Genomic DNA, 27,654 nt, shown 5'->3' on the forward strand with positions numbered 1-27,654 from the left:
GAAGTGGTGAAGTCTAGACGGGAGAAGTCGCTGAAGACTGTCCGGACGGCGCTCATGTCATCTTGGACGGACTCCACGGTCACCGTGCGTTTCACCTGAATAACGGAACCTTATGGTTAGTCACTAAATTCTTTGGAGGGATGTTTAACTGTATTGATCTTTAAATGTGTGATTTGTGAAGACTCCTTGTCTGGGCAAAGGAAAGTATAGCACGTTTACTTCTATTCCAAATTCTCTTATTCTTCACACTTCTGTTGGTCGAGTGGTGACTTTCAGTGAAGTTGTTGTATAATATTCAGTTATTGTTTAACAGTAGAAATAGAAGAGATCCATTAAGCCAAGTTCATTTCAGAATTCGCTTAATTCACTACACTGTCACTTCAACAGAATAACGCTTGGCAATATTAGAACAGCTTGCTTGCTCTCAGCTGCAGGTAAAATACCTGCACTTATGCTGTCACAGATCTCCCACACTACACCTGAAGCTTTGCTCTTTGGAATTAACACCTGCATAGGAAACTGTATACAGATGGTCCTGTTGGCCTGGAATACGTTCAGAAATGTTCTCCTTTTTATTCCAGACCAAATGAGTTGAATTTCAGAAGGGTTTGTATGTTTTTTATTTAATCAAGAAATCAGAATGAAGAGAGTAACTGGGTAAGTGGGATAGGGGGTAATTGGCAAGCGGCATCAAAAATCTCCATTTTTGTCCATTAAATCGCATGTGTCTTTGTTTGCATGCAGCTGCATTGAGTATGTCCTCTTACACTTCACTGTTTAGCTGAGATAGCCTGAACTGAGACTAAGGACCTCTTCACCAACAGCACCAACAGTAATAATAGGACTGCACAATATATTGTCTGTTAATTGTTATTGCAATAATGACCTTGCAATACTATTGCAGATGGTTGTGATATGCAAATGAGCCCTCTATGAAATCACTGATTTGTGTTGGGTTTTTTTTTTTAAACAGTGCTGTACACTGTGTGACCAGTCAGTTTCAGATACGTGTTTGTGGGTATTTTGAGGAAGCAAGGTTTAAATGCAAACAAAAGTAAATTATTTTGGTCAAAGGAATGCAGGTGATGAATGCCACTTTAGTCCTTTGCTTTATAGTCGCTATATAAATATTTTGTCCATATTTCTGATAAATTGCATATGCTTTGGGAAAGTTTGAACTCAGCTTGGACACAGCTCACCCTGTGTAATTGGGCTAACTGGAGTGTGGATAATCTCATTCTGTTTCTTCAGCTCTTTTCTGAGTTCTGAGCCACCCTGCCACCACTTGTAGCCATGCTGATTGGGACAACTCTATTCTGTCCTTTATTTCATTTTATTAATTGGGTGATTGGTTGGTCGGTTCCTGTTTTATGTTCTGACATGATAAGACGTGTTAAGAGAATTCCATGGATTTTTTTCAACATTTCTGCATAATTAAATTAGTAAACAGTGAAAAGTATTTCAAAATGGTTTGATGTGAAATGCGCCATTCCACAAAAAACACAGAGTCAGAGTTGGTCTTAACAGTAGTGATAGGAACCAAACATCTGAAACATTTAATGATTTTAAGTTATTAAGTGAAATGGTAATGTTGCCTGATCTGTCCATTGTTGTAGTACTTAAATCCAGTCTCGGTCTTGACTTCTGTCTCAGTCCCATTTGGACTCGTTTTTTTTTTGGTCTCAAGATTAAGGTGAAATCGGTAATTATTGTTGAGACCCAGGAGTGGAAAGTGATGAAGTACAAGTGCTTTGTTACTGTACTTAAGTATACTTTGGTTCTCTGCCTTCTTTGCTGTAGACTGCGGTTCAATCCCCACCTGGATAAACACCCTATACCAATAAGAGTCCTTGGGCAAGACTCCAAACAATGCCTGTACCTTCCTGTGTAAAATAATCAAATTGTAAGTTGCTCTGGATAAGACCATCTGCCAAATAATGTAAATGTAATGAAATGTACTTTGTTACTGTACTTAGGTATTTGTACTTGAGTATTTCTGCCATTTAATACTTTTTACTTTTACTCACTACATTTTGAAAGAAAAAATCCAAACTGTTTACTCACAACATTTCCAAAACCAGCTCTTTTATTTTAGTTTTATCAATGTATCAGTTTATCAATTATATATGTTTTAATCAGCCAATTCCATACAGGTATCTAATGATGCAAAATCAGAATCCTACAAGATATGAAAGGTGGAGAGGTGGGAGCCTGTGATTGGCTACGTTCATGGCTTACAGGCCTCAGCAGTGAGCAGACAGAAAAGGAAGAAAAACTAAACAGATGAGATCATTACTAAACACTAAAAAGTCAGCTCCTCATTCACCAACTTCTTGTTCAGATTTTTCCTTTTCACCTTAAATGCTGTACCAGTTATTTATCCAAGCACCATTTAAAGTGGAACAGGAAAATTTGAACAAGAAGTTGGCGAATGAAAAGCTGACTCCAGCCTCGTAAAAATCTACCGTTGAAAGATGTTTTACAAGACACTAATGTTATTCCACTTTTGTGGAAACGTATTCTGCGAGAAAAGTGGTTACAGCTGAGCTAAAGCTTAAAAGAGAGCAAAGTAAGTCTGTTTCCATTTATATTATATGTATTAGCCTGTACTAGCACATTAGCATATACTGAGACATACAGCCAAGATGGTAAAATGGACGTAAAATGTTGTGGCGTTCTGGTTTAAGTTTTGTTAAACGGACAAAATGGCTCTTCTCAACATTTGGGTTGCCTACCCCTGGGTGTAAACATGCAAGAGGGATAGAAATAATGTTGTTGACAGCTCTTTACATTCTATGTTTTCAGATTTCTCTTCAGTATTTTGAAACAATGCCGCCAGTATTTGCCATATGTTGTTGTTTACAGTAAGCTAATGTCAGTGAAAAGGGCAAAGCTGAAATTGGCTTCCTTTTTGGCAGATTCTTGTTTGAGAGAGTCCAGAATGTAACAGCTGCAGCATTTATGGCGTTACATGAAAATGCAAACAAGAGCTGACTTCAGCTTTGTGTAAAAAGTTATTGTAACAGTTTTATATCCCTCAATTCTGATGTACTTTGACATTTTCTGTGTGTTAATACTCTAGAAGTGCATTGTTAACATTCTGGAGGCATTTTTAAAAAATCCCCTTGGGGACCACGCCCCCCAACTCCCCTATTACAGGTTTAGCCCCTGTATCCATGAACCTTTAGTGATGCTCCAGGTGAAGATGTAATTCAAATTGAGACGCAATATTTATATGTATTTTGTATTTCATCACATGTTAAAAACAAAATAGAATCACCCATTTGCCATTGCATTTCCTCATTGATTGTCTCATTGCAATCCTGTTTGTAATTACATTTTCACTGTTAATGAGGCACCTTGATCAATCAAACGCTAGGCAGGATGTCGGGAGAGAATATTAGTGTGGGGTGTGTTTTAGGAAGAAGTGATGAGAATAAACTGTGGTAGCTTCGAAGCAGATCTAGATACCTGTTTAACGCAGTCAGAACTGGCAATAGAGCTGTCTACAGTGATTTTCATGTGGATATGATTCATGACCAAATATGAGGGCCTGTGACTGCACAGGCAGCGATGTTAATGATTATTTTAGACTGTTCACAGCATCTTTCAAATGTGACCTATATACGGCTTTAGTCTCAATAGATCACGCTCCTAAACTGACCCACATGCACAAAACAACAATGCTTCACATGGCGTACTCACCCAGAGGTAAACAATCATGAAAAGCATCCCAAGTCAAAATTGACTATGCAGATTCAGTGTGTTTTTTGCAGGGAAAACAATGACAGTCCTGTGAGTTTCTACCCTTAGAGCTTCAAGCCAGTAACATTGGTGCTTGCGCAGATGCATGCGGTCATAAATTACTTCCACATAATGAAATTCACTTTAGACAGAGTTCTCCTTGGCCTGTTTAGCAATTGGTACAATGTCTCTAGCAGTGGTAGCTGATGCTAGTTCTGTATTGTATTAAACAAGCATCTAGCTAGCTTGGATTTATCGTACCTCTTAAAACAATTCTCTACTGACATTTTTAAAAAAACATCAAAAAATGGCATATAGCTTGTCCAGCCGTGATAATGGATCTATGTTAGCTGGCATGGAATGACCCAATTGAAACATAAGATAAAATATCAGATTGCAATATACTTATCACAGAAGCATGATAGTCTACATTTAACCTGACACCCATTCCCTACACACAAAAAACATGTATGCTGTGTAGGAGAATTCAGTGCATTTTAATAGCAAGCAACACACACAAGCTGAAGATGAGAGGTGCACAGCACCATGTATTGGAGAGCCAGTGTTCAGGACAGTTATGTGATTTACCTGCTCAAACACACCTGATTTGACTCATCAATTAATTGCCAGGCTTAGTGCATGTGTTTGAGTAGTGAAACTTCTGGACTGTGCTGGACACTGGGCCTCCAGCACCAGAGTTGTACACCAATGCTTTTGTAGTTCTTTTGTAGTTAATTCATTCACATTACTTTAGGGCATCGACCCAGCAAACACACAACATTTTCACAATGTTGCAGACCTTCTTACAACATTGTTAATTGCTGCACCTGTCCAGGGTGTATTCTGCCTTCTACCCAATGACCGCTGGGCTAGGCTCCAGCACCTCCACCCCCCACCCCCACCACCCTGAGGGAGAAGCGCCTTAGAAAATGTGTGTGTGTGTGTGTGTGTGTGTGTATGTGTTAATTGCTACTTGTCAAAAGGTGGTGCTGTTTACGTTGTCTGACTAAGGTTGTCACGACGTTATTGTTATGTTACATTGCCCTACAGTATTATGACGGCTTACTGACAACAATGCCACTACATTGTTATGACTTTCTAGAATGTTGTCATATTACATTGTTGCAAATTTTCTTACATTTTAACATTGTGACAACGTTATGGGCATCAAAATAATAGATTGACACAACACTGTCACATAATAACCGGAAATGGACAATAAACAGGTTTCACGCCCACTGTGGCAGTATGCTGTTCCCTACGATTATATTGTTCTGGTTTTTAAGATTGTGTCTGTGTTGTTGTTTATTTCTTTTAAAGTTTGTACATCTTTAATTCTTTTACTGTCTGTCCAGTTTATCGTTGATCGACTGAGTTTTATCATCTTCTCTGGACAGAAGTTGCGCTTGTGCTGAGTGGACACATGCTTTATAGAAAGGTGGTGCAGTATTGGTTGTGTTTATGTGAATCCAGCTTTCTGGTTTACTGCTGTTTTGTGTCAGGCCAGAAGTGTTGGAATATGTAAGGTGACGACTGCACTGTTGTTAGGAATAGACTATAGCTGGATGTAATGACATTTATCGTAATTATGACAGTATTTCACAACATCACATTAACTATTTGAAGGCATGTCTAGGCTCACTGGTCATTTTTGATCACTGATAAAATCACAATATTTCTGTTGTAGACATTGTGATCCTTGGTTTCTATCACCATCATTGTGGTGAAAATCCAGGTTGGTAATTTTCTCCACAACAAACCATTTCACATGAAAACACTCTGAATGACTTTGTTTCAATCTCTGAATTACAACTTACTGAATTATGTAGAAGCAATAAAAATGGTCATAATTCCCCTTAAAGAAGAATGTCTCAAAGATAATTTACTGTCTCTGAAACACAGGGAAAATGATAACCAGAGATTCTTGTTGTCCAGTGATGTTCTGGTAAACCAAATATAAAAGAATGGTTGAGCATACTCCATACAGAGACATTATAATATGCAAATTGATCTCCAAGTCCCTCTGTACCACTGGCTTCAGCCAGTAGACTTTAAAGTAGGGCTCACAGACGTCTCTTTATCTTGATAACTTCCTGTGCACGTGCACACACTTGATGGTGCAATTCAAGAATACCCAAACTACACCCAGCCTGACAGAAACACAAACACACCAAATAAAGATGTAAAATGATCAGAGATGACATAAAGAAAAAAGATTCTAGCACCACTGCAGCACAGTCGCAACAAGTGCTTTGTCTTACATCTCCCCTTTCCTGTTGAATTAGCAGGGTCTATAGACAGCCAGATCAGCATGTCCATGAACATTGGTTCCCTGCCCTGCAGGATGGACAGAACTGGGAGTTTCTTAAAGGTAAGTTGTGACTTGGAATGCTCAATCATCATTCAGTCTCATGTGTTTCTATCCTCTGTCAAATTCCCTGTCAGTCAGCTATCAGTTTTATTTCCTCTCTGATTCTCTGATAATAATGTAACCATTTCTGCAAATGTTATAAATATGCCTATTCACCTTCTACAGCAGTGCCACAGAAGGCATACTAGGGAACTTCTCTTGATGTATCTTGAACGTAGAAAAGCTTTTGGAAAACTGCAACTGCTTTTGGGGTGGATTTTGGGGGCAAGCTGTATTGAAATATTTTATGTTTGTTTTGTTTTTGTTTTTCCATTAGCTGATGAAAGCAGCTACTGTTACTGTTATTGCTAGGATGATGAATATCTTATTCTGTTCTTATTCTTGCAGTCTAACTAGAGTCTTCATCATTATAATAGTGAGAATGGATGACACTAATGACAGAAGTGAATCTTCATTTGTATACATCTTTTCCTATATGGATAAGAAATATATGTGAAGTGTATTTATCAATTACATTAGGAAACTGACAAAAAATTGCTTAATGTACTTGTATAAAGTATATAAATAGATTTTGGAATAAAATAATACATTTCAAACATATAAATGTCAAATAAATCTACATGCCGTTGCATTTATTTTCTGTATCTCTTTCATTATGTGCAATCTGAAGGATAGTGGGCATTTTACTGTGTAGGTAAACGATGGCCAAATAACTTCAGTAGTAGTAGTAATCATACGTTTGACTGCTGTTAAAGCTATTTTATTTATGATGGTGGTGAGTAGCTGCACATACATACACCTTCTTGCAGATCTGAATTTATTATTTTCTCATGTGATAATTGGTATTAATTTTGGACATAAAGTTCAAATAGCATGCTTACAGGTCTTCACATGCAGAGTCATGAACAAAACCGGTGTCTCTTTGTACTGTAGAAGAATACTGCCCTCTGCAGGTCATTATCTTATTTAGTGTCTCGACACCCAAATTTTACAACAAAAATAAAAGTTCAGTGGAATGCCCTGCGACCCCAAGGGAGAGGTGGCTTAGAAAATGTGTGTGTGTGTGTGTGTGAGTGTGTGAGTGTGTGTGTGTGAGTATGTGTGAGAAATGCTCTTGGTCTCATAAACTCTGCATCCAACTTTGTATCCAAGTCTACTTTCACATCCCTCCTGAGATCCCTTATTCCCTCAAGGACCAAATGTTTACACCACTTCGTGAGCTCACAGGCTGATAAGCAACTTAAGCCAGTTTGCAATAGCTGAAATTACGGGAGCCATTACAGGGACTACATGAAGCGTTACTTCATGGCTGATTTTGGGGCTGTAATGTTAATGTGTCCAGTTTCCTGAATGGATTTTGAGCACAGGAAGGTGAGTAACTGGCTTCCTCCCTCTGGATGGATCTTAGAGGAGGTTGAAACATTTGTTTAGTTTCATGAAAGCGGTGTCCTGTTGTTGTCCTTTCCGTGTTTGTAGAGGATGTATCCCTCTCTCTCTCTCTCTCTCTCTCTCTCTCTCACTCTCTCTCTCTCTCTCTCTCTCTCTCTCTCTCTCTCTCTCACTCTCTCTCTTGCCCCCTCTCTCTCCCTCTCTCTCTCTCCCTCTCTCTCTCTCCCTCTCTCTCTCCTCTCTCTCTCTCTCTCTCTCTCTCTCTCTCTCTCTCTCTCTCTCTCTCTCTCTCTCTCTCTCTCTCTCTCTCTCTCTCCCTCTCCCTCTCCCTCTCCCTCTCTCTCTCTCTCTCTCTCTCCCTCTCTCTCTCTCTCTGATACTAGCTGTTTTCAGTAAAAGACTACCTCTGTCAATCTTTCTGGTTCTGTAGTTGGTTGATGCATTTGCATCAGAGCTTGATCAGTTGGAGCGGGAAATGGTTTATACAGCCTCACAGAGATACACCAGAGAGCCTGAAGCCCCTCTCTACCCAGAGTGAGTAAAAGCTCTGTTCTTTCATTCTTCACGTTACTCGTTTCACTATCATCATCATCATCGTTGTTGACCGCTTAATCCAGAAAGGGTCGCGGTTCATATCACTATAATAACACAAAATATATTACACAAGATTACAAATAGCACAAAAAACTGTGAAACTTGTATGGCTTTGTAAATCCTTAATCTTTTGCTTGATTTCTTTCTCTTTCCTTATAGAGTGGAGGGAGAGGTTAGTGGGGTTTACTTGCAGTCCCCTTTGGGAGAGAGATCTTGTGTCAGCGACTGTGTAAGCGGACACATGAGTGTGCTGGACAGGCTCACTCTCACACATCCCATTTGGTTACTTCTGTCTATTACAGAGCAGGAGGCCAATCACATCCTACTACAACAACCAGCAGGGGTGAGAAGGAGAATTGTGTGTGTGGATGTATGTGAGTGTGTATAAAAGGGGCTCCTACCCTTTGTTGACCCCTATAATAGTCATGTTTGTGACCTCTGCCACCTACAGGTATTTTTGGTGTGGCGGTCATCTGCACTGCAGAGAAAGGTGCTCTCTCTTCATGTGAATAATATGCCAGCGTCTCCTGTCATCCACTACCCTGTAAAGGAGAGCCTATACAGTATGTTGCTTCTCATTCAGACACATCTTTGTTTTGGAAATGTCACAGTAATGATATTATGATTTTTGATTTATCATTTTATTTACGTTATGGTCTCTATGTTTAAATCAGATCAAATTTTCTCTTAAATGAATGAAGTGAACAAGTAGGGGAGGTGTATAAGACGACAGGGGATGTCTGTTTACAAGGATATAGAGAAAAGAGAAAACACTGTATAGGCCTTGAAGTTGTTTGTCTTTCTTTCTTTTCAAATGATCCCTCTTTTTAAAATATCACATGCCTTTCAAAGAGGAAGACTGAACTAAAAAAATAGTAAAACATTTGATGATGATGAAATCCCCAAGTTTTTTACTATTTGATGCTGTTATTTTTGAATTGTTGCACGTGTCCCCATCTTTACTTCTGGAACACTCAGCCTCTTTGCGATGCTCTTTTTATACCCAGTCATGTTACTGACCTGTTGCCAGTGAAACACATTAGTTGTGAGGTGTGGTGTGAGGTTGTTTTTTAGCCTTATACAACTTTACCAGTCTTCTTCTGCCCCTGTCCCAACAAATGTGTTGCTAACATTAAATTCAAAATGCATCTTTTTAAAAAAACATTAACATTTTTCAGTTTCAACAGTTAATACTTGTTGTCTTTGTACTATTTTCAAATATATGATTTAAATGATTTGCACATCATTGTATTCCATTTTATTTGCATTTTGCACAGCATTTTGCACAGGTGTGTGTTTGCACACCTAACTTTTTTTTAAACAGGGCTGTGTATGAAGCAGCTTGTTGGACATACAGTATAATCAGCTAGTTCCATTTGACCCTTTAAAACTGTAAATTTTTGTTAAACAGTGTTAAATTTGACACTGTTAAACAGAGAGATGGTTAGAAAATAAGCATACTATTTAATTTTGTGAATTGTTAATGATCTGTGTTGATGTTAATGTGTTCTAGCATTCTCTTTGGAAGGTTCAGGAATCAGCTTTGCAGATCTTTTCCGCCTTGTGGCCTTCTATTGCATCAGCAGGTAAAATCAATGTTACATCACACACCACCTGATGTTCTAAAGTGTTTTCTCTGCGAATCTAAAAAATCAACGCAGATATGTAGAGTGATGTTTGAAGTTTATATTGAAGTTATGTGTAAGAAATTGAGACAAGGTTTCAAAACAACTGGAACTGCACACACATAATTAAGGCCATTTAAATTAATTAAGTGATACTTTTTTGATCCCACAACCAGGGAAATTGCACCTCCGCATTGAACCCATCCGTGAAGTGAGACACCACAAACACACTAGTGAACACACACACTAGGGGGCAGTGAGCACACTTGCCCAGAGCGGTGGGCAGCCCTATCCACGGCGCCCGGGGAGCAGTTGGGGGTTAGGTGTCTTGCTCAAGGACACCTCAGTCATGGACTGTCGGCCCTGGGGATCAAACCGGCAACCTTCCGGTCACAGGGCCAGATCCCTAACCTCCAGCCCACGACTGCCCCAAAGATTTAGATCCTATTTCAAACTTGACTCACCTTTCAACCCAGCAAACCTCTCACACACAGCGTTAAATCTTTTATATACACTGTTATACTCTTACCCACTCTGCCATACTCTATCAAACTACATTCACAAGAGCTAAGCAAGAAGTTCAAACCTGTCCGTTGAAATCGCCACACAAGTCGTGTGTTTTTCAAATTTTAAGTTAAGTGCAAATGATTGTTAGACACAGCAGAAGAGATCAGATTTGGATGCACTGGTTTTGTTGCTTTACTTACAGTTTTTTTTATTTTTATTTTAACATCAAGGACAGGAAATGTGCCTGAAAATACTCACAGTGTGTCAGGGTTACAGAAAAGTGTTAAGACCCAGTGAGAAAGGTGGAATTCTCCTTTAAGTAATTTAGATGGGATTTTTTAGACCTTAATTTATAAACCATGTGACCACTGCTCTTTGCGAGACTTGGTTACAGCACCCCTGAACAGCTTGGAAGCAAGAGCCTTCTGGGAATCCCCGTGAGACCCTTTGCAAGTGGACCAGTGCGACTCTCAAACTGACAGTACAATCAGTAATGATTACACAGTTTAAAATCCTGCATTAATTTGTGGTATTCATTCAGGCTTTTTTGTGTGTGTGCAAACCTCTAGCTCTTGCTGCCCTTCCCTTGTTTATTTGCCCTTTCTGACACTTCCTGTCTGGCTGTCTCCTGTGATTTCCTCTAAAGAGATATTCTGCCCTTCACCCTGAAGCTTCCTGAAGCCATCAGCTCAGCAAAGGCCCCTGCAGAACTACAGAAAATGGCTACGTTAGGAGCAGGTACTGCACTGGGATCAGGCCAGCACAATAGCTCACAACAGTAATCCATTCCACTCATTAGCAGTACACCTCATGTTTCTGGCCACAGGTTTTTAGCATGAATGATTTAGTGTATATCACGTTCATGATATTTTAAAATATTAATGTAAAGAAAATATCATAGCAGATAATATTGTTGTAGGTGTCACAAAATAAAATAGTTCTTTGTCATGTTTACTTTTTATGTTATTTGTTGTGAAAGATGGTTTGTAGTTGTAACATGGCAAAAGCTGGCTGCTAATGAAACTGTAAGTGAACTCTCACTGTGTTTTCGCTGCTGCTGTTAGTCCCACTCCTGTTATGGTCTCATTCCATGTTATTATTAGTGTTGCCAAGTAAGTGTGACACATGGAATTTACATCAGAGTGAAAGTGCAAGTGGTCTGTGTATATATATACAGATACTGTACATATGTGTGTGTATATATATATATGATTGTGAAAATTGTTTTAGTTGTATTTTGCTGCTTGTGGTAGCAAAATAATTGCTATAGGCCAAATAGCAGAAAGAATGAAACTAGGCCAGCTGAATGTAATGGGTAGAAAGGGGGAGGAGAAAAAGGAGGGGCATTCTCAGGCATTTATAGTTCTCTCGTCCACACAGAAACTTAGTTTGGATTTGAGTGGCTCAGAGGTGACGGCTGTGTTAATATCATGTGTCAGATTGTTCAGGACTTGTGATTCAGCACTTGCGTACCATAATGCAAGATTGAAATCACTGCCATTTCTAAACCTTCAAGATCGTGAAGATTAGAGGACCCTTTTGAATCTCTGTTTCTCTCTCTATCTCTGTCAGACACACACACACACACACACACACACACACCCACATAGACACACACAAACACACTTATACTTTGTACTGACCAGGAAACAGAAAGGAAGCACGCGTGAGTATTTGAACTGACCTTCTTTTCATTTTTTTGTTAAAAGTTCATGAGTCTTTAGTTACTCTTCTATTGTATTGTACCTCTGTTTTTTGCCAGGATTCTGGGACTCTAAGGCATGCTCTTTTTCACTAGTTCAGAACAAACTTCCCAGCTCCCTGCAGTGTGAACCACTGGTAACAAGGACACAAAAGGTAACATGGACACAGTGTAAGACACAAAGTCAGGTAACATGGACACAGAGTAAGACCCTATCCAGACACAAAGTTTTACCTGGCCAGGAGGGTGCTCCTCCTGCACTGACCCGTACCTGCTCCACTGCTTCTCCTAAAGATCAGAGTAGCTCCAATGAGCTACCATTGTCCTTCTTTAATCCACTTTTTCTCCAGACACAACAATGGCTCACAGGGAATGCCATAACAGGCACTCACAAGGACCCCTGCAAGCCTAACTTTCGATCACAGGGGGCTACCAACAAATCCCGGCCCACTCCGCCACCCAGGCCACCTCCACCTCGCTGCTTGCCTTGTCGTCCAGCTTTGCCCCCAGGTCAGAGAAGACTGCCTGTGACTGCTACATGGAGCAAAAGCAGTCAGAGCTCAGCGCAGAGATCCAGACTCACAGGCTCTATGGGGCCAAAGCACAGTACTCTGAAAAGACACCAAGCGCTACCTCTGTCACAAAAGCAGCTGGACATTGATCATCACCGCTGTACTTTTGCGCTAGATGAGGAGAACATAGCCAAGGCTTTGTCCCAAGCCAACCAAGCCTGTAAGGCACCTTTGAGACATACAAGTGAGGCTGTTCAACTTTGGGATAGAAAAGGAGAGTCATGCCAAGGACTAAGCGACGTATCCACCTCCTCATCTGACTCCCTGGACTTGTCCCCGCAGCCTCACCAATCAGATCTGTCCCTTAGCCCAGACAGAGGCCTCTCCACAGACAACAGCAGTGATGAGGAAAAAGAGGATGAAGAGGATGACGACTATGGTGCAGGACTTCAGAGGGACTTGAAGCTGCGGATGCGAACCTCCCAAAACTCCAAGAAGTTCCTGCCAGTGGGGCCTGTTGGGGTTCGTCCAGGATCACTTCTGATCCTGCCACAGGCACTTAAAGGGCACTTTCATAAGGTCAGGGGAGTTCTAGGCGTGTTGGCCACTCCTGAGAGACGTGCCTTGCGCCGTATTGTTGAACTATCCCAAGACAAAAGCTCTTACTTTGGCTGCCTCATACAGGACTATGTAAGCTTTGTTCAGGAAAACCATAGTTGCCACACGTCAGGCTTGGACCTGCTGCAGACCATCCGACAGTTTATGACTCAGATGAAGGTCTACATAATGCAGGGCTCTGAGCTGAATCCACCCATTGAGTCCCTGATACCTGAAGACCAAATTGGTAAATATTTCAGATTTCGTTTTCTCCTAGATTTTCTTTTTTGATTTTATCACAGCTCTTTATTGTAGTCAGGGCCTTTCCCTCCTTAAATTAAAAGTCATTATTTTGTACAATTACAAAATAGTGTAAATTATAATTATACCTGAGTGAATTTGCATCCCCCACATGCCTTTCTGTGTCTAGAATAATGTAATATTGGCATTTTAGAATGTAGACATAATCTCCCAATACTTTTTTTTTCAAGATTCAAGATTCAAGAGTTTTATTGTCATGTGCACAGCAGAACAGGCAGTTGCACTGTACAATGAAATTCTTACTTTGCTGTTCCTCCATTCACCATATATACTCTTAAGAGAATAAAAAAGAGTGTTATTATTAGTGTTTGAAAAATATGTTGACGTTATGGGAGCTATAAGTTGCTCTTTGTGCTATAAGCTACTACTCAGGACATATTTTTGTTTGTGTTACCATTACATATTGATTTAAAGTTCAAAATGTTAGCCTTAGAGTACATGTGTTTAACATGGCTTCCTCTCTTCCTCAGAAGCCAGGGTGAGCTCATTTCAATGCAAAGCTTAGGAGTTTAAAAACAAATTTATGAATGTACTAATCACACATTGTGTCCTATACTATGTCTTACACAACATGTTGCAATTACTAACTAAGCTGCAGGGCCAGCTTTAGCCTTAGGGGTGCCCCAATAGGAATTTTTGTGAGGCCCCTATTTTGCTAGCTGATATACTGTAACATTAAAGATGAACTTATAACCATGACCACCACAAGCTAAATTATGTAAATTTATAACTGTCTAATTTCTGTGTTGTTGATGACTGGATGTTCATTTTGGGTTCCTAATAAGTCATAGAAAGCCTTCGTAGCATGGTTTGGTAGTGTAACGGCTCAGATGTTTGTGGAAAAATGAACAAGGAAGACTTTATTAATGAAGACATAATCCAAGCTCATAGTCACAAAAAGGGCGTGGGTCAAAACCAAACAATCCAAAGGGCGAGGCAAAAGATCAAAGTCCAGAGAACAGTCCAAAAGGTCAGAACACAGAGATATTACCACAGGCAGATAATCCAAAGGGAATAGCAAAAGAAGTAATCGGAAAACAGGCAAACGGATCAGAAACAATCACAGATATACAAAGAAAACGCTCAGTAGGTCAACAACCGATACAACAAGCCGAGAGGGAACGAGAACTCGCTCCCCCGCCTTTTCATCACCGACCCCAGCTGGCAGCTTGGGCGCCTGGGTGTAGTGAAGTGGCATAGCTGTGTCACCAGGGGCGGGGCCTGGGCAGCAGAGCTCAGGACTCGCTCCTTGTTCTGGTGCCTCTGGTGGTCGGCACCAGCGTCCTCGTCCTCTTCCTCTTCCTCCTCCCTCCGTCACTCTAGTGACTTTGCGCTCTGCCCCCTCCACACTCGTGGCTGTCTCCCTGGCGTCCTTGCCGAGGTTTGTTACCACTGGGTGTTCGGGCCCCGCCTTCCTGCTGGCTCTCCTGGCCACTGTTGTCGGGGCCCAGGGGGCGGGCGCATACCACACTGGATTAACAGTGAAAGTTGTTAACATAAAACAAGTTAACTGCACCGCGGAAACTTCAGAAAGTACTTAACACTTTGCAGTGACCTGAACGGGCCATTGTTTATTCAAAATATGCCAAAACTGTAACAGCAAAATAGGCATTGAATACTTTAAAAAATACAATCTCGTTTCCAAAAAAGTTGGGACGCTATGCAAAATAGAAATAAAAAACAAAATGTAATGATGTGCAAATCATTTAAACCCTATATTACATTGAGAATAGTACAAAGAAAACATATCAAATGCTGAAAATGAGAAATTTTATATTGTATATTTATTTTGAAAAATATATGCTCATTTTGAATTTGATGCCAACAATAAGGAGTTAGGATGAGGGCACGTTTACACATTGCATTGCATCACCTCTCCTATTAATAACACTCTGTAAGCATTTGGGAATTGAGGAGTCCAGTTGCTGTATTTTGAAATATGAATTTTCAGATGCTCAAGAGTTCATGGTCTTCTTTGTTGTATTTTTCATTCCATAATGTGCCAAATGTTTTCAGTGGGTGACAGATCTGAACTGCAGGCAGGCCAGTTTAGCACCCGGACTCTTTATATACAAAGCAAAGCTGTTGTAATGCATGCAGAATGTGGTTTGGCATTGTCTTGCAGAAGCAAGCAAGGTCTTCCCTGAAAAAGACATGATCTGGATAGCAGAATATGTTGCCAAGACATGTAAATATATTGTTAAACATTAATGGTTCCTTTACAGATGTGCATGTCACCCATGCTATGTGCACTGAAGCATCCCTATACCATCATGAATACTGGCTTTTGAATTGTGCACTGATAACAAGCTGAGTGGTCTTTCATGTTTTGATTTGTCGGACCCTGGAAGACACTTTCCCACTTCCCCCCAAGTCCATTTTAAATTAGTTCAGGCCCAGAAAAGGTAGCAGCTTTCCTGGATCCGGTTTATATATGGTTTTGGCTTTGCAATTGTGGATGCAGTGTTGAACTGTTTTCACAGACAGTGGTTTTCAGAAAGTGCTTCTGAGCCCATGCAGTGATTTCCTCTACAGAATCATATCTGTTTTTAATGCAGTGCAGCCTGAGAGCCCAAATAGCATGGCCAGCGAAAACTGTTTTTTGTCTTGTCTCTTGCATACAGAGATTTCTCCAGATGCTTTGACTCTTTTAATGATATTATGTACTGTAGATGATGATAAGCAAAAGTTCTTTGATATTTTATGTTGAGAAAATGTTATTATTGAATTGTTGCACTATTTTATCGTGCAGTCTTTCACAGAGTGGTGAACCGCTCCTCATCTTTACATTTTTTTTTCATGCCCAATCATGTTACTGAGCTGTTACCAATCTACCACCAGGTGTTTTTTGTTTAGCATTACACAACTTTACCAGCCCTTTGTTGCCTTGGTCTCAACTTTTTTTAAACATGTTGTTGGCAACAACTTCAAAAAATATTTTTCAAAAAACAATTAAAAAATGGGGGTCCCCATTCAGTGCATGCTAGAGACTAGTGCTTCTCAGGGTGAAATGGACTAATAAGAATAAAAAGTTAAAATCATTTCGCAGGCCTAGAAGGACTGTGTCACAGGCCTGACTTGATACGTTGGCACATGGGCCCTAGATCAACTACTTGTCTTTCAACTACAAGCCAAAATAAATGGCATTACCTTAACACTACAAAAGAAAAAAAAATAACATATCTTCACAAAAAAACATCACATCAGCAGAGAGAGTAGGCTATTTTGAACAGGTGAGTTTTACGACTGGATTTGAAAAGAGGAAAAGAGTCAATGTTACGGATGTCAGGTGGGAGGGAGTTCCAGAGTTTGGGAGCAGAGCGGCTGAAAGCTCTGCTCCCCATGGTACTCAGACGAGCAGAAGGTACAGAGAGATGAATGGAGGAGGAGGATCTGAGCGAGCGGGTAGAAGTTGCGATTTGGAGAAGATTTGACATATGCATCTCTTTTACAACACAGACATTTTGTAAATGAATCTAAAACAAATTAAATAATGTGGGTGGTGTGTAGCAATACGGAAGCTAATATATGGATTTTAAAGTAGTCTGAAATTCCTTTCAGTTCCTTTGAAGCTTGGATAGTTATTCTGCTGTGAGGTCTGATGAACTTAGCAGAACACTGGTGGTGTTTCATTTAGCTACATTAACATAATCTCATCTCAGTAGTTTATAGGAAACAGTGACATTTAAACTACAATCAAAAGGTAGGAATGGATCATAGACAGGTTAATAGAAAGTAGGTGTTTAAAATTCAACAAAATTCAGTTCTATATAATACATTAGTGTCTCAATTTGATACATTTTCTAATACAACAGAGTGGCTAAAAATTTGTCTGTGTTAATGTTTCCATTTTCTGTTTATTAGCATGGTAAACATTATTCTAGAACAATATATAAAACAATACGATGCTTTCTAGTGTTCCAATCCAATGCTCTGGCCTGTAGCAAATATGTTCATGATACAACAAAACATATTGTCATATTCCTAGTCCACAGGCTTTATAACTGCAGTGTATTTGAGGTGTATTTTAGAGAATGATTGTAAACATTTCTCCTCTCTGATAGATGCGGTGCTGGAAAAAGCCATGCATAAATGTGTGTTGAAGCCTCTGCATGGCTCACTGGAGGCTGCCCTGCATGACTTCCAGGTCAGCAGTGGTGCATGGCAACAGCTGCAAGAGAATCTGGCCTTGGCCAGGGCCAGGCAACCCAAAGAGCTGGGAGTAGATGGAGCCCAGCCTCCAGATTCTCATGCCATTGAGAGAATCCGACGCAAACTCCGTTCCATGTGCAAGATGTACTCGCCAGAGAGGAAGGTCATGGTGCTTTTGCATGTATGCAAGCTCATCTACACTGTCTTGCAGGATTACTCGGGTGAGCAGGGCAGTGTGTGTGTGTGTGTATGTGTGTGTCAGTCAATCAGAAAATCTCTCATAATTATACAATAAATGCATTGGTTAAACGATGGAGAACTGCATGTTAAATTAGGAAAATGAGTACTTACTGTTGGATACGCCTTCCTTCTCTAACAGTGGCAGGGAGGATGTTTGGAGCTGATGACTTCCTTCCCATGTTGACTTATGTGTTGGCTCAGTGTGACATGCCTCAGCTGGACACACAGGTGCAATATATGATGGAGCTCCTGGACCCCTCTTTGTTGCATGGAGAAGGTAGACCTCCCCACTGTTCCCATTCTTGTGGATACACCTGTGTGTGCTTTCTCAGTTGGTCTTTTACTTAGCAAAAGCTATACATGCAATCAATCACATAAGTGTCATTGTTAACAGGCTTAAAGCTTTATTTGAGGGTACTGACATCAAAATGGTTGGATTCACATCCATTTTCATACATTTAATAGGACAGTTGGTTGCTTAGCTGTTCTGTGGCCAGGTGTGTGTTATTCCTTCTTTTTCACAAAATGCGTAGAGTTAATTTCAATTGCAGTATTTGAACTAAGAATCTGTTGCTGTTAACTGTCTAAAGATCTATCATTGCCACCGTTAGGCTGAAAAACAAAACTATCTGAGAGAGAGCAAAAACATTAGATGTGGCCAAATCAACTATTTGTTACATCCTTAGAAAGAAAGAATGCCCTATTGAGCAAAATGACCAAGAAGACTATGCAAAACAATTGCAGTGGATGACAGAAGAATTCTTTACCTGGTGAAGAAAAAAACACCACAAGATGTAAACCATTGGTAAGCCTTACTCATAGAAAGACCAGATTTGAATTTGCCAATTAAAAAAAACCTCAAAGAAAAGTACAGCTCTGCAAAAGCATCTTAAGGACAGATGAAAAAAAGAACAACTTGTACCAGAATGATGGGAAGAAAATGGATAAGGGAGGTAACTGCTCATGATCCAAAGCACAGCACCTCGTCTGTCAAATCAAATCAAATCAAATTTATTTATATAGCGCTTTTTACAACTGATGTTGTCACAAAGCAGCTTTACAAAAATGGGAATCACAGCACAGAGAATCAGACAAAACACTGAACATAATATACAGAATATACAGAATATACAGAACCCCCGTGAGCGCTGAGGCAAGGAAAAACTCCCTCAGAGCTGGAGGAGGAAGAAACCTCGGGAGGACCAAGACTCACATCTAAAGGGGGGACCATCCTACCACTGGTCAGACAACTTATAAGTTAAACATTGAAAAGTCAATTTTACATCCACGCAGTTCTAATATATTCAGGTGTGTATAATCAACAGTGGAAACAATTAGAGTTCATATAGATTTGGATGTGATCTGTAGTGGAGAAGCTGCGTTCCAGAAACTTCCATCAGTCTGGTCAATCAGGGGGACAGGGGGACTTGAGGGTGGGACATCCATCAGTATTTGGCCCGACCGGTGGACAGTCAGTAACTCGGAGGAAGGAAAGATTTAGGAATTAGTTTAGACTGGATTTATGAAGAACAGAAAATGTAAAAAATTATCAGAGTGTGACTAACGACTCCGGCAGGTCTGAATATAACAGCCTAACTAAAGGGAGAGAGCCAGAAGGTAACATAGACACGGAGGCTCCCTGAGACACTGGCATTCACCCACTCCACCGTCCACAAACCTGAGTGACTGAATGTAGTGAGTGACAGCAGCACCAGCATCTCAGTTTACCCACAATTCACTATGTCCATGAACCCCTGGATCTGCAGCCTTATCTAAAGGGAATTAACATTAACTACCAAAAGCTAAACTAAACAAGTAAGTTTTTAGTCTAGACTTAAAGATTGAGACTGTGTCTGAGTCCCGAACATTATCGGGGAGATTATTCCAGAGTTGGGGCGCTTTATAAGAGAAAGCTCTTCCTCCTGCAGAGCTTCTCTGAATTTTGGGAACTACTAGGAAGCCAGCACCCTGTGATCTAAGTAATCGTGGTGGTTCATAATAGGAGATAAGGTCTCTCAGATACTCAGGAGCGAGCCCATGTAGGGCTTTATACGTTAACAGGAGAATTTTATAGTCTATGCGGAATTTGACTGGAAGCCAGTGAAGAGCTGATAGGACTGGACTAATATGGTCAAATTTTCTAGTTTTAGTAAGGACCCTGGCTGCAGCATTTTGAACTAGCTGAAGTTTATTTAAGTTACTGCTAAAACATCCTGACAGTAGCGCATTACAGTAGTCTAGCCTTGACGTAATGAAGGCATGTACTAATTCTTCTGCGTCATGTAAGGATAAAGCATTTCTTAGCTTGGCGATGTTACGGAGATGTAGAAAAGCTGTTTTAGTAGCATTAGATATGTGTTTATCAAATGCTAGATCTGAATCTATGATAACGCCAAGATTTTTAGCTGTTGAACCAGGTGTGACTGAGAAGTCGGCCAGATTCAACATTAGGTGTGATAATTTATTTCTAGCAGCTTTAGGGCCTAATAGAAGAACTTCTGTTTTATCACTATTTAATAGAAGAAAGTTGTGTGACATCCATGATTTCACATCTTTTACGCAATCCTCCATTTTCTTTATTCTCTGTTTGTCATCAGGTTTGGCTGATATAAAGAGCTGCGTGTCGTCTGCATAACAATGAAAATTAACATTATGTTTTCTAATAACTTTGCCCAGGGGGAGCATGTATAACGTAAATAATAACGGTCCTAAGATAGAGCCTTGTGGAACTCCATATCTAACCTTTGTATAATTGGAGGGTATATTATTTACCCTCACAAACTGAAAACGATCGGTCAAGTATGATTTGAACCACGATAAGGCAGTTCCAGTTATACCGACCATTTTCTCTAATCTTTCTAGGAGGATATTATGATCTATTGTATCAAAAGCTGCGCTCAGATCAAGAAGTACCAGTAAAGAAACGCAGCCTTGGTCAGCGGCAAGAAGCAGATCATTTGTTATCTTAACTAGAGCTGTCTCAGTGCTATGATGAGGCCTAAATCCAGATTGGAATTTTTCATAGATCTGGTTTCTTTGCAGATAAGAGCCAAGTTGTTGGGCCACGGCCTTTTCTAAAATCTTAGAAATAAATGGTAAATTTGAAATAGGTCTATAGTTAGATAGTACACTAGGATCAAGATTTGGTTTCTTGATCAAAGGTTTAATTACTGCTAGTTTAAAGGCTTTGGGAACATGCCCCAGGTTTAATGATGAGTTTACTATTGTTAATAGTGGTTTAATTATGTCTGGTAATACCTGTTTTAATAGTTTTGTGGGAACTGCATCAAGTGTACAGGTTGTGCAGTTTGATGAGGAGACAATTTTCTCCAGTTCTAACTGATGTAGTGGGTTAAAAACTTCCAACCTGACTTCGGTAGCTGGATTTTGTTCTATATCAGCCACACCAGATGACAGACAAGATGTGCTATTTATCTGTTGAATTTTGTCCCGAATATTTTCGATTTTATTATCAAAATAGTCCATAAAAGCATTGCTAGTGTGGATTGCTGGAATCTGAGGATCAGTACCTGCCTGATTTTTAGTCAGTTTAGAAATAACACTAAAGAGAACTCTAGGGTTGTTTTTATTAATCTCGATCTGAGAGGCCAGATACTCTGAGCGGGCTTTATTCATTTCTCTTCTATATTCAACAATACTGTCTTTCCAAGCAGAGTGGAATACTTCCAGTTTGGTTGATCGCCATTTTCGCTCAAAATTTCGTACTAATTGCTTTAAAGTACGAGTTTGGTCGTTATACCAAGGCGCAAGTTTTTTCTGTCTCTCTTTTTTGTGTTTAAGTGGTGCTACACCATCTAAAGTAGACCGGAAGGTATTTTCTAAACAATCAGTTAGTTTGTCTAGTTCTGCTGGGTTACCTGGAGAGTACACTATGGTTGATAAATCAGGAAGGTTATCAGTAAATTGTTGAGCGGTAAAGGGCGTTATTGAACGTTTCATAGAGTAGCTGGGGGATGTACGTATATTATGACTAAGATGAAGTTTAAAAGAAATAAGATAATGATCTGAGATTACTGAGGTTTGAGAAAGAATATCTAGGTTATCTATGCTAACACCCAGGGTCAAAACCAGATCCAGAGTATGATTACAGTAATGTGTAGGTCCTGTTACATTTTGAGCAATACCAACTGAGTCTAGAATTGATGCAAAAGCCTTTTTTAATGAGTCATCAACTTTTTCAAAATGAATGTTGAAGTCTCCTACTATAATTACTTTATCACTACAAACTGCTAAATCTGCAGCGAAATCACTAAATTCTTTTAAAAATTCTACATAGGGTCCTGGTGGTCTGTAAATATTAATTAAAGAAAATGCATTCTGTTTTGTAATTGGATTAATTATATTGATGTAAAGAAGCTCAAAAGAAGTGAAATTATCATAGTGTTTCTGATTGACAGCTAGGGAATTTCTAAAAATTATGCAGACCCCGCCTCCTCTACCGGACGATCTGGGGTTGTGTATATAATTATAGCCTGCAGGGGTGGCTTCGTTTAATGCTAAATATTCATCGGGTCTAATCCAGGTTTCAGTGAGGCACAACACATCAAATTTCTGATCAGTTATGATTTCATTCACTATTACTGCTTTTGAATTTAGAGATCTTATGTTAAGTAAACCAATCTTTAGTTTTGAAGTGCTAGTGCTACAGTCTGGATATGATTGTTTAATATACGTTAGGTTATTTAGATTTACTGTTTGAGTTTTTTGACATTTATGTTTGACTCGGGGGACAGACACAGTCTGAATACATTGGTATCTAGGTAACGTCTCTTTGCAGCTCACAGACGGTCGGTTAAGCCTCTCTGTCTGCGGCCTGGTCCCGGCTCCGGTTTGTCAGCAGCTTCTAAGGCTACTGCTACTCTGCCGACTAACTAAGAGACTATGTGCTATGCTGCACGAAAGTAAGGCAGCACCATCCCGCGTGGGGTGGACACCATCCCTACCTAAAAGACCAGGCTTGCCCTCAAACATTAGCCAGTTGTCTATAAAGCCCACATGATTGTCCGTACACCACTTGGACATCCAGCGGTTCAGCGAAGAAAGCCTGCTGTAAGCTTCATCGCCACGCCTCATTGGGATGGGGCCAGAACAGATTACCTCCTCGGACAGCGTCTGGGCCTGTTTAACCACCTCTTTAATATTAGCCTTAGTTACTTCAGACTGCCGCAGACGAATATCATTGGCCCCTACATGAATAACTACCCTCGAATATCTCCTATTTGCTAACAGCCTAAGGTTGCCACTAATGTCCGGTGCTCTGGCTCCCGGTAAGCAGATAACTCTAGCCGCTGGTGCCCCTAAAGGAGTAGCTAATTTCACGTGCCGGACGATAGAATCTCCTATCACCAGAGTACCTTTAACAGGCTCCTCAGCGGGTGCTTCACTGAGCGGGGCAAACCTGTTTGACACGTGAACTGGGGGAGCATGGTGTACAGGTGGGCTGGCTGTGGCCTTTGCAGTAGCATTAGCCTTAGCCTTTCGACTATGCCGCCGAGACGTTACCCATTCGCCCTGCTGTGGGGGCTCTAAGGCCGGAGTCGAGGGGGTACTAGCTCTCCCTGGTGTACCCGGGGCTGCTAACAGTGACCCTTGCTGTCTATCCCTTATTAAACCCCGGATACGCAGCTCTAACTTGTCCACCTTCTCTACCAGGCAGTTAACTAGCTTGCACTTTGAACAAACCCCACTATCATTATGACTATCGGTGGAGAAGGGGTCTAAACTAAACATGCCACACTCTGAACAAGAGAAAAACCCAGCAGTAGCCATGACAAAAAAGCACTCACCTTGTTTAAGTTGAAATTAGAAACTAACACAAACCAAACAGCAGCAGCAAACAGCTAATCCAGCAAACCTGTGGAAGAAGTCTGTAAAAGTGAGCTAAGAGTGGATTAATAGGTGGGTAGAGCAAAGTGGAAGCAGGCTAAAGGTGGATTAGTAAGTATGAAGGGTGAAAAAGGAAGAAAACAGGGGTAAATGTAGAAATTGAAGTAAATTAAAGAGAGCTAGCAATCAGCACACCACCAGCAACAGCAGCAAGACAGTAGCAGCATGTCTAGCATGGTGCAGGTACTGCATCCAGCATGCATTTCACTAACTGAAGTGAATGCTAAAGGTAAAACACCCCAAGAACATGCAGAAATGATGTCTGATGATGTCTATGAGTTCCAGTTCATTGATTGCACAGTATGTGCAAAGTATCAAAACTTACCCTTCAATTTATGATTATGATTTTATTCTATTACTGTTGAGCCCCTAAACATGGGGCGTGCTATTTAAGAAAATTGTTGTAATTTGAAGGCCCATCTATAGATAAAGCTTTGGATGCGTTCAGATAAACTGATTGCTTTAGACGCTGTTGGATTTGACCTAGCCTTAAAAAAACTTTGCAGGAACTTGTAGGAGCCAGCCATCTCAATGTTTTCCGGTAGTAAGTGTTTGGATACTGGAAGGGTTTCATAAACCTCAGTGGGTTGTCTGTGCTGTGCATTGTTACAGTCAATGGCACTTCCTTTACAGGCTCATTTCCACCTGGGTGTTGGTCTCCTGTTCTCAAAAGGTAGTGGTCAGAAGCCCAGGCAAAGTAAAATTGTCACTAAGGTTTTTAAGGAATTCAGGCACACATAATCCTTAGTCTTGTGTTATCTTACATGATTAAAAATGAATATACAGTATATAATATTAAGTTTATACATGCTGCATTTCAATAATTTGTTTATGCTGATTTAAGCTCAGAAGTTCCCTAAGGAACTTTAATGCACAAACAAGTGTGGTGTAGAGAAACTTACTGACTTGGATTTCTTCAAAATGGTGGAACCAGGGGTTGTGATGTCTTGTGATGCAAATCTAGCCTTTTTATTTTCTATCCAAAAAGACCAGTGAATCTACACGTCTTCTGATTTTTTTTTTCTCATTTTATAATTTTTTCATATGTAATGTTGATAATGGTGAATTGGAAAAAATAAGACACATCTCTGCCGTGAATGGATATTAAAAATGTTTAAGCCAACACTTTATCTCAGAACTAAATGATCTATTTTGGATAAGGCCTAATGATTGTTTTAGAAAGCTTTAAGCCCAAATCCTGTCACAGCTTCAGTGGTTATCAATCAGTGTTACTTTGAGCAAGTAGTACCAGAGACCTTCCCTAGGTCATATATGATTGGATTTCCACTCACCATGTCTGAGATGATTCCGAGAGCCTGCTGTTATGCTTTTTCTCAATGCTACACAACAGAGGTTTGCCACCTCCTCTTATGTTATGTTAGAAAATCTCTGGTAGCAAAACCAAGATGATGTATCTGCTACCAAGCATTGATGATGCCCTGGATCAGCTCACCAGCTCTGCATGGTTCAGATCGTTGGACTTGTGGAGCAAGTATTGGCAGGTGCTGGACTACGGCAGTTTACAGTAACCTCTGACTGCACCTGAAAAAATGCAGCTGCCTCCAATGAGTTTCCTGTGGAATGCAGGAGTGAAAACAGACCTGGGTCTGGCTTTGTTCTATTGCTGCTTTGCATTTGGGTTCCCTATCATAACCACACCGTTACACTGACTCACAGAAATGGGTGCTTCCTTCCAAAGGGATGAGGAGGCTGAGTGCGTGTTTGCTGCTGTCCGTGCCTTGCTATGTGAGGGGCTGTGAGTTTGTTGTAAATGTAGACACCAGTGATAAGGGCACTGGCACCATCCTCTTGCAAGTACAGGAATGGAATGAAAGAGTCACTGCATAATGCAGCCGATGGGAGCAGTTGCCACTTCCCCACCACCAACGCTGGGAACCACTGTGTTCTTGTGACCATGGATTATTTGATCTTCAAGTTGGTGATCATGGCTAAGGTCTGTGACTTGCTTGCTACCTACCTTACCATCGTCACTGCCCAGCATCAGCAGAAAAGGGTAGGTTCTGGTCCTGCTGGCGTGCCGCTCCACCATGTGAGAGTCGACTGATTTCACTCCTGTTCATGTTTAGCAGCAAACTCAAGACTTCCATGGGGCTGGTTTTTGGTTGCCCACCAAAGTCTAGGAACCACCAGGGCACATCCAGTGCTCAACAAAAATGGGCATATGACTCCCAGGGTCAGTCCTTTTCATGGGTGTGACTATACAAACTGTGCTGCAGATAAGGATGGCACCTGTTGCTGTGGGAGGGCCCCAGCATGCAGACAGAACTGTTATAGTCCAAAGAGAAAGACTTTCCTCAGAACTGACCCTGTGAACAAGAGACTATGGCTGAAGAGTGGGTGCCTCGCAGCACTTGTGTTGACCAGGACAAAGGACATTCTAAAACCTTTACTGCAGAGAGACTGCAGCAGAGGTGACACATGCTCCCTCACATCTCAGGGACATTTTTTTACCCTTAAGAGGGGTGACATATAGCATCTGCCCCTTGCCCTGTCTTTCAGAAGGGGTTTTAGGGGTGTGGTATACAAAGCTGTGCAGCCTACCTCCTCCCCCTTCATTAAAAGGACATTTGTTTTTGTTGTTAATGTTCTTGTTTGTTAGTTTAAGATGTGTTTATGTGTTGACTATGTCTTATTGTGTTGGGCTGTGGGCTATTTAGTGTGGCTTTAGTTTCTACCATAGACTGAAGTGCCTTCCCCACTATTTTTGCTGTTATTCATTGGCCTTTTCTGAATAGTGAATAACTGTCAATAAATAACTGCCATAAAGTGAATAACTGCCACATCTGGGTTTTGTTTTCTAGGTGGATACTATCTTACCAGTGCATATGGAGCCATGTCACTGATTAAGAACTTCAAGGAAGAGCAGGCTGCTTGTGTTCTCAGCTCTACCTCTCGCAATACACTGCACCAGTGGCACCAACGACGTACAACCCAGAAAGATCTTCCCTCTGTAGAAGACTTCCAGGTATTACAGTGATTACAGTATTAAATGTATGACACTGATTCCAGAACACAAGTTTCACAAGCGTTTAACTGCAGATTATTGTGTATATTTTAGATTGTTGTTAAAATTGAAATGCTTTAACTGTTTATCTATTTTCTGTATGTTTATGTATGTTCAGAATTACTTGCGAGTGGCTCTGCAAGAGGTTGACAATGGCTGCACAGCTAAAACTTTGCAGGTGCACCCCTATACTACAACCAGGGAAGTCTGCTGCCTCTGTGCCCACAAATTCCGTGTGGCTGACCCAGAAAACTATGCTCTCTTCCTTCTCACGGATGACAGCAGCCAACAACTGGCCCCAGACACATACCCTCAGTGTATCAAAGCTGAGTTCCACAGCCGCACTCATCCCAAGCCCTTCCATTTCGTCTATAGAAGACTGCCAAAACCTAATGGCTGCATTCCATCGCAGCGTCTCAGCAGCAGCTGCTCCCCAGACTGAACATAGACTATTTGTGGACTACACTTATTGAAACATTGTAATGAACCACTGTATGCTGTATTATTTGAGTCAATGTTTAGGGGTCCCAAATACCTTCTCAGTTTGCCATGTGACTAGGATGGTCGGGTGAAACTCAAAAGAAAAAAAGTTGGCTGGATAGCTGTCCTTGATAGTACAGTTAGTAAGATGAGTGCAGTGTACAGTGCTCTCCAGAATCAGCGTCAGTTGATATGAATCAAATATACTGTATCAATTTCACTTGTTTACATTGGTCTGGTAATTAATAAGTAACAACTTCCTTGGAGAATATTTCCAGAATCAGAATCAAGCTGTATTGGCCAGATATGCTTACACATAGAAGGAATTTGGTTTTTGTTACAGAAGCTCACAGTGCACAAGTATCTGACAAACATTTACATGTAGAGAATAAAATAAAATAAAACATGCAATTCTACCATCACTCCCTCACACACACACACACACACACACACACACACACACACACACACACACACACACACACACA

The 27,654-nt window shown here is 40.6% G+C and overlaps 1 protein-coding gene across 2 annotated transcripts; it reads left to right on the forward strand.

The window, feature by feature from the left end:
- The first annotated feature begins 2,404 nt into the window (after window positions 1-2,404).
- si:ch211-85n16.4 (ras and Rab interactor 2) lies at window positions 2,405-27,577 on the forward strand. Of its 2 annotated transcripts, none has more exons than XM_037536358.1 (11): window positions 2,405-6,115; window positions 7,935-8,038; window positions 8,258-8,441; window positions 8,550-8,661; window positions 9,612-9,684; window positions 10,877-10,968; window positions 11,993-13,288; window positions 17,427-17,735; window positions 17,894-18,031; window positions 26,484-26,647; window positions 26,805-27,577. In XM_037536358.1, the coding sequence occupies exons 1-11, from the start codon at window positions 6,056-6,058 to the stop codon at window positions 27,126-27,128; spliced, it is 2,856 nt and encodes a 951-aa protein (XP_037392255.1). In that variant the 5' UTR covers window positions 2,405-6,055; the 3' UTR covers window positions 27,129-27,577. The 2 variants fall into 2 exon arrangements, with proteins under 2 accessions (XP_037392255.1, XP_037392256.1); XM_037536359.1 differs by lacking the exon at window positions 2,405-6,115 and adding an exon at window positions 6,753-7,486.
- The last annotated feature ends 77 nt before the right edge of the window (window positions 27,578-27,654 follow it).

This window comes from Pygocentrus nattereri, chromosome 30 (genome assembly GCF_015220715.1).
Source record: "Pygocentrus nattereri isolate fPygNat1 chromosome 30, fPygNat1.pri, whole genome shotgun sequence".
Taxonomy (NCBI): Eukaryota; Metazoa; Chordata; class Actinopteri; order Characiformes; family Serrasalmidae; genus Pygocentrus; species Pygocentrus nattereri.

Bases quoted from the DNA above. Each gene is read 5' to 3' on its own strand.
- si:ch211-85n16.4 (XM_037536358.1), top strand. From the start codon at position 6,056: ATGTCCATGAACATTGGTTCCCTGCCCTGCAGGATGGACAGAACTGGG. The intron at 8,039-8,257 runs GTGAGTAAAAGC...CTTTCCTTATAG, and splicing joins GAAGCCCCTCTCTACCCAGA to AGTGGAGGGAGAGGTTAGTG. The intron at 10,969-11,992 runs GTACTGCACTGG...GTTTTTTGCCAG, and splicing joins AATGGCTACGTTAGGAGCAG to GATTCTGGGACTCTAAGGCA.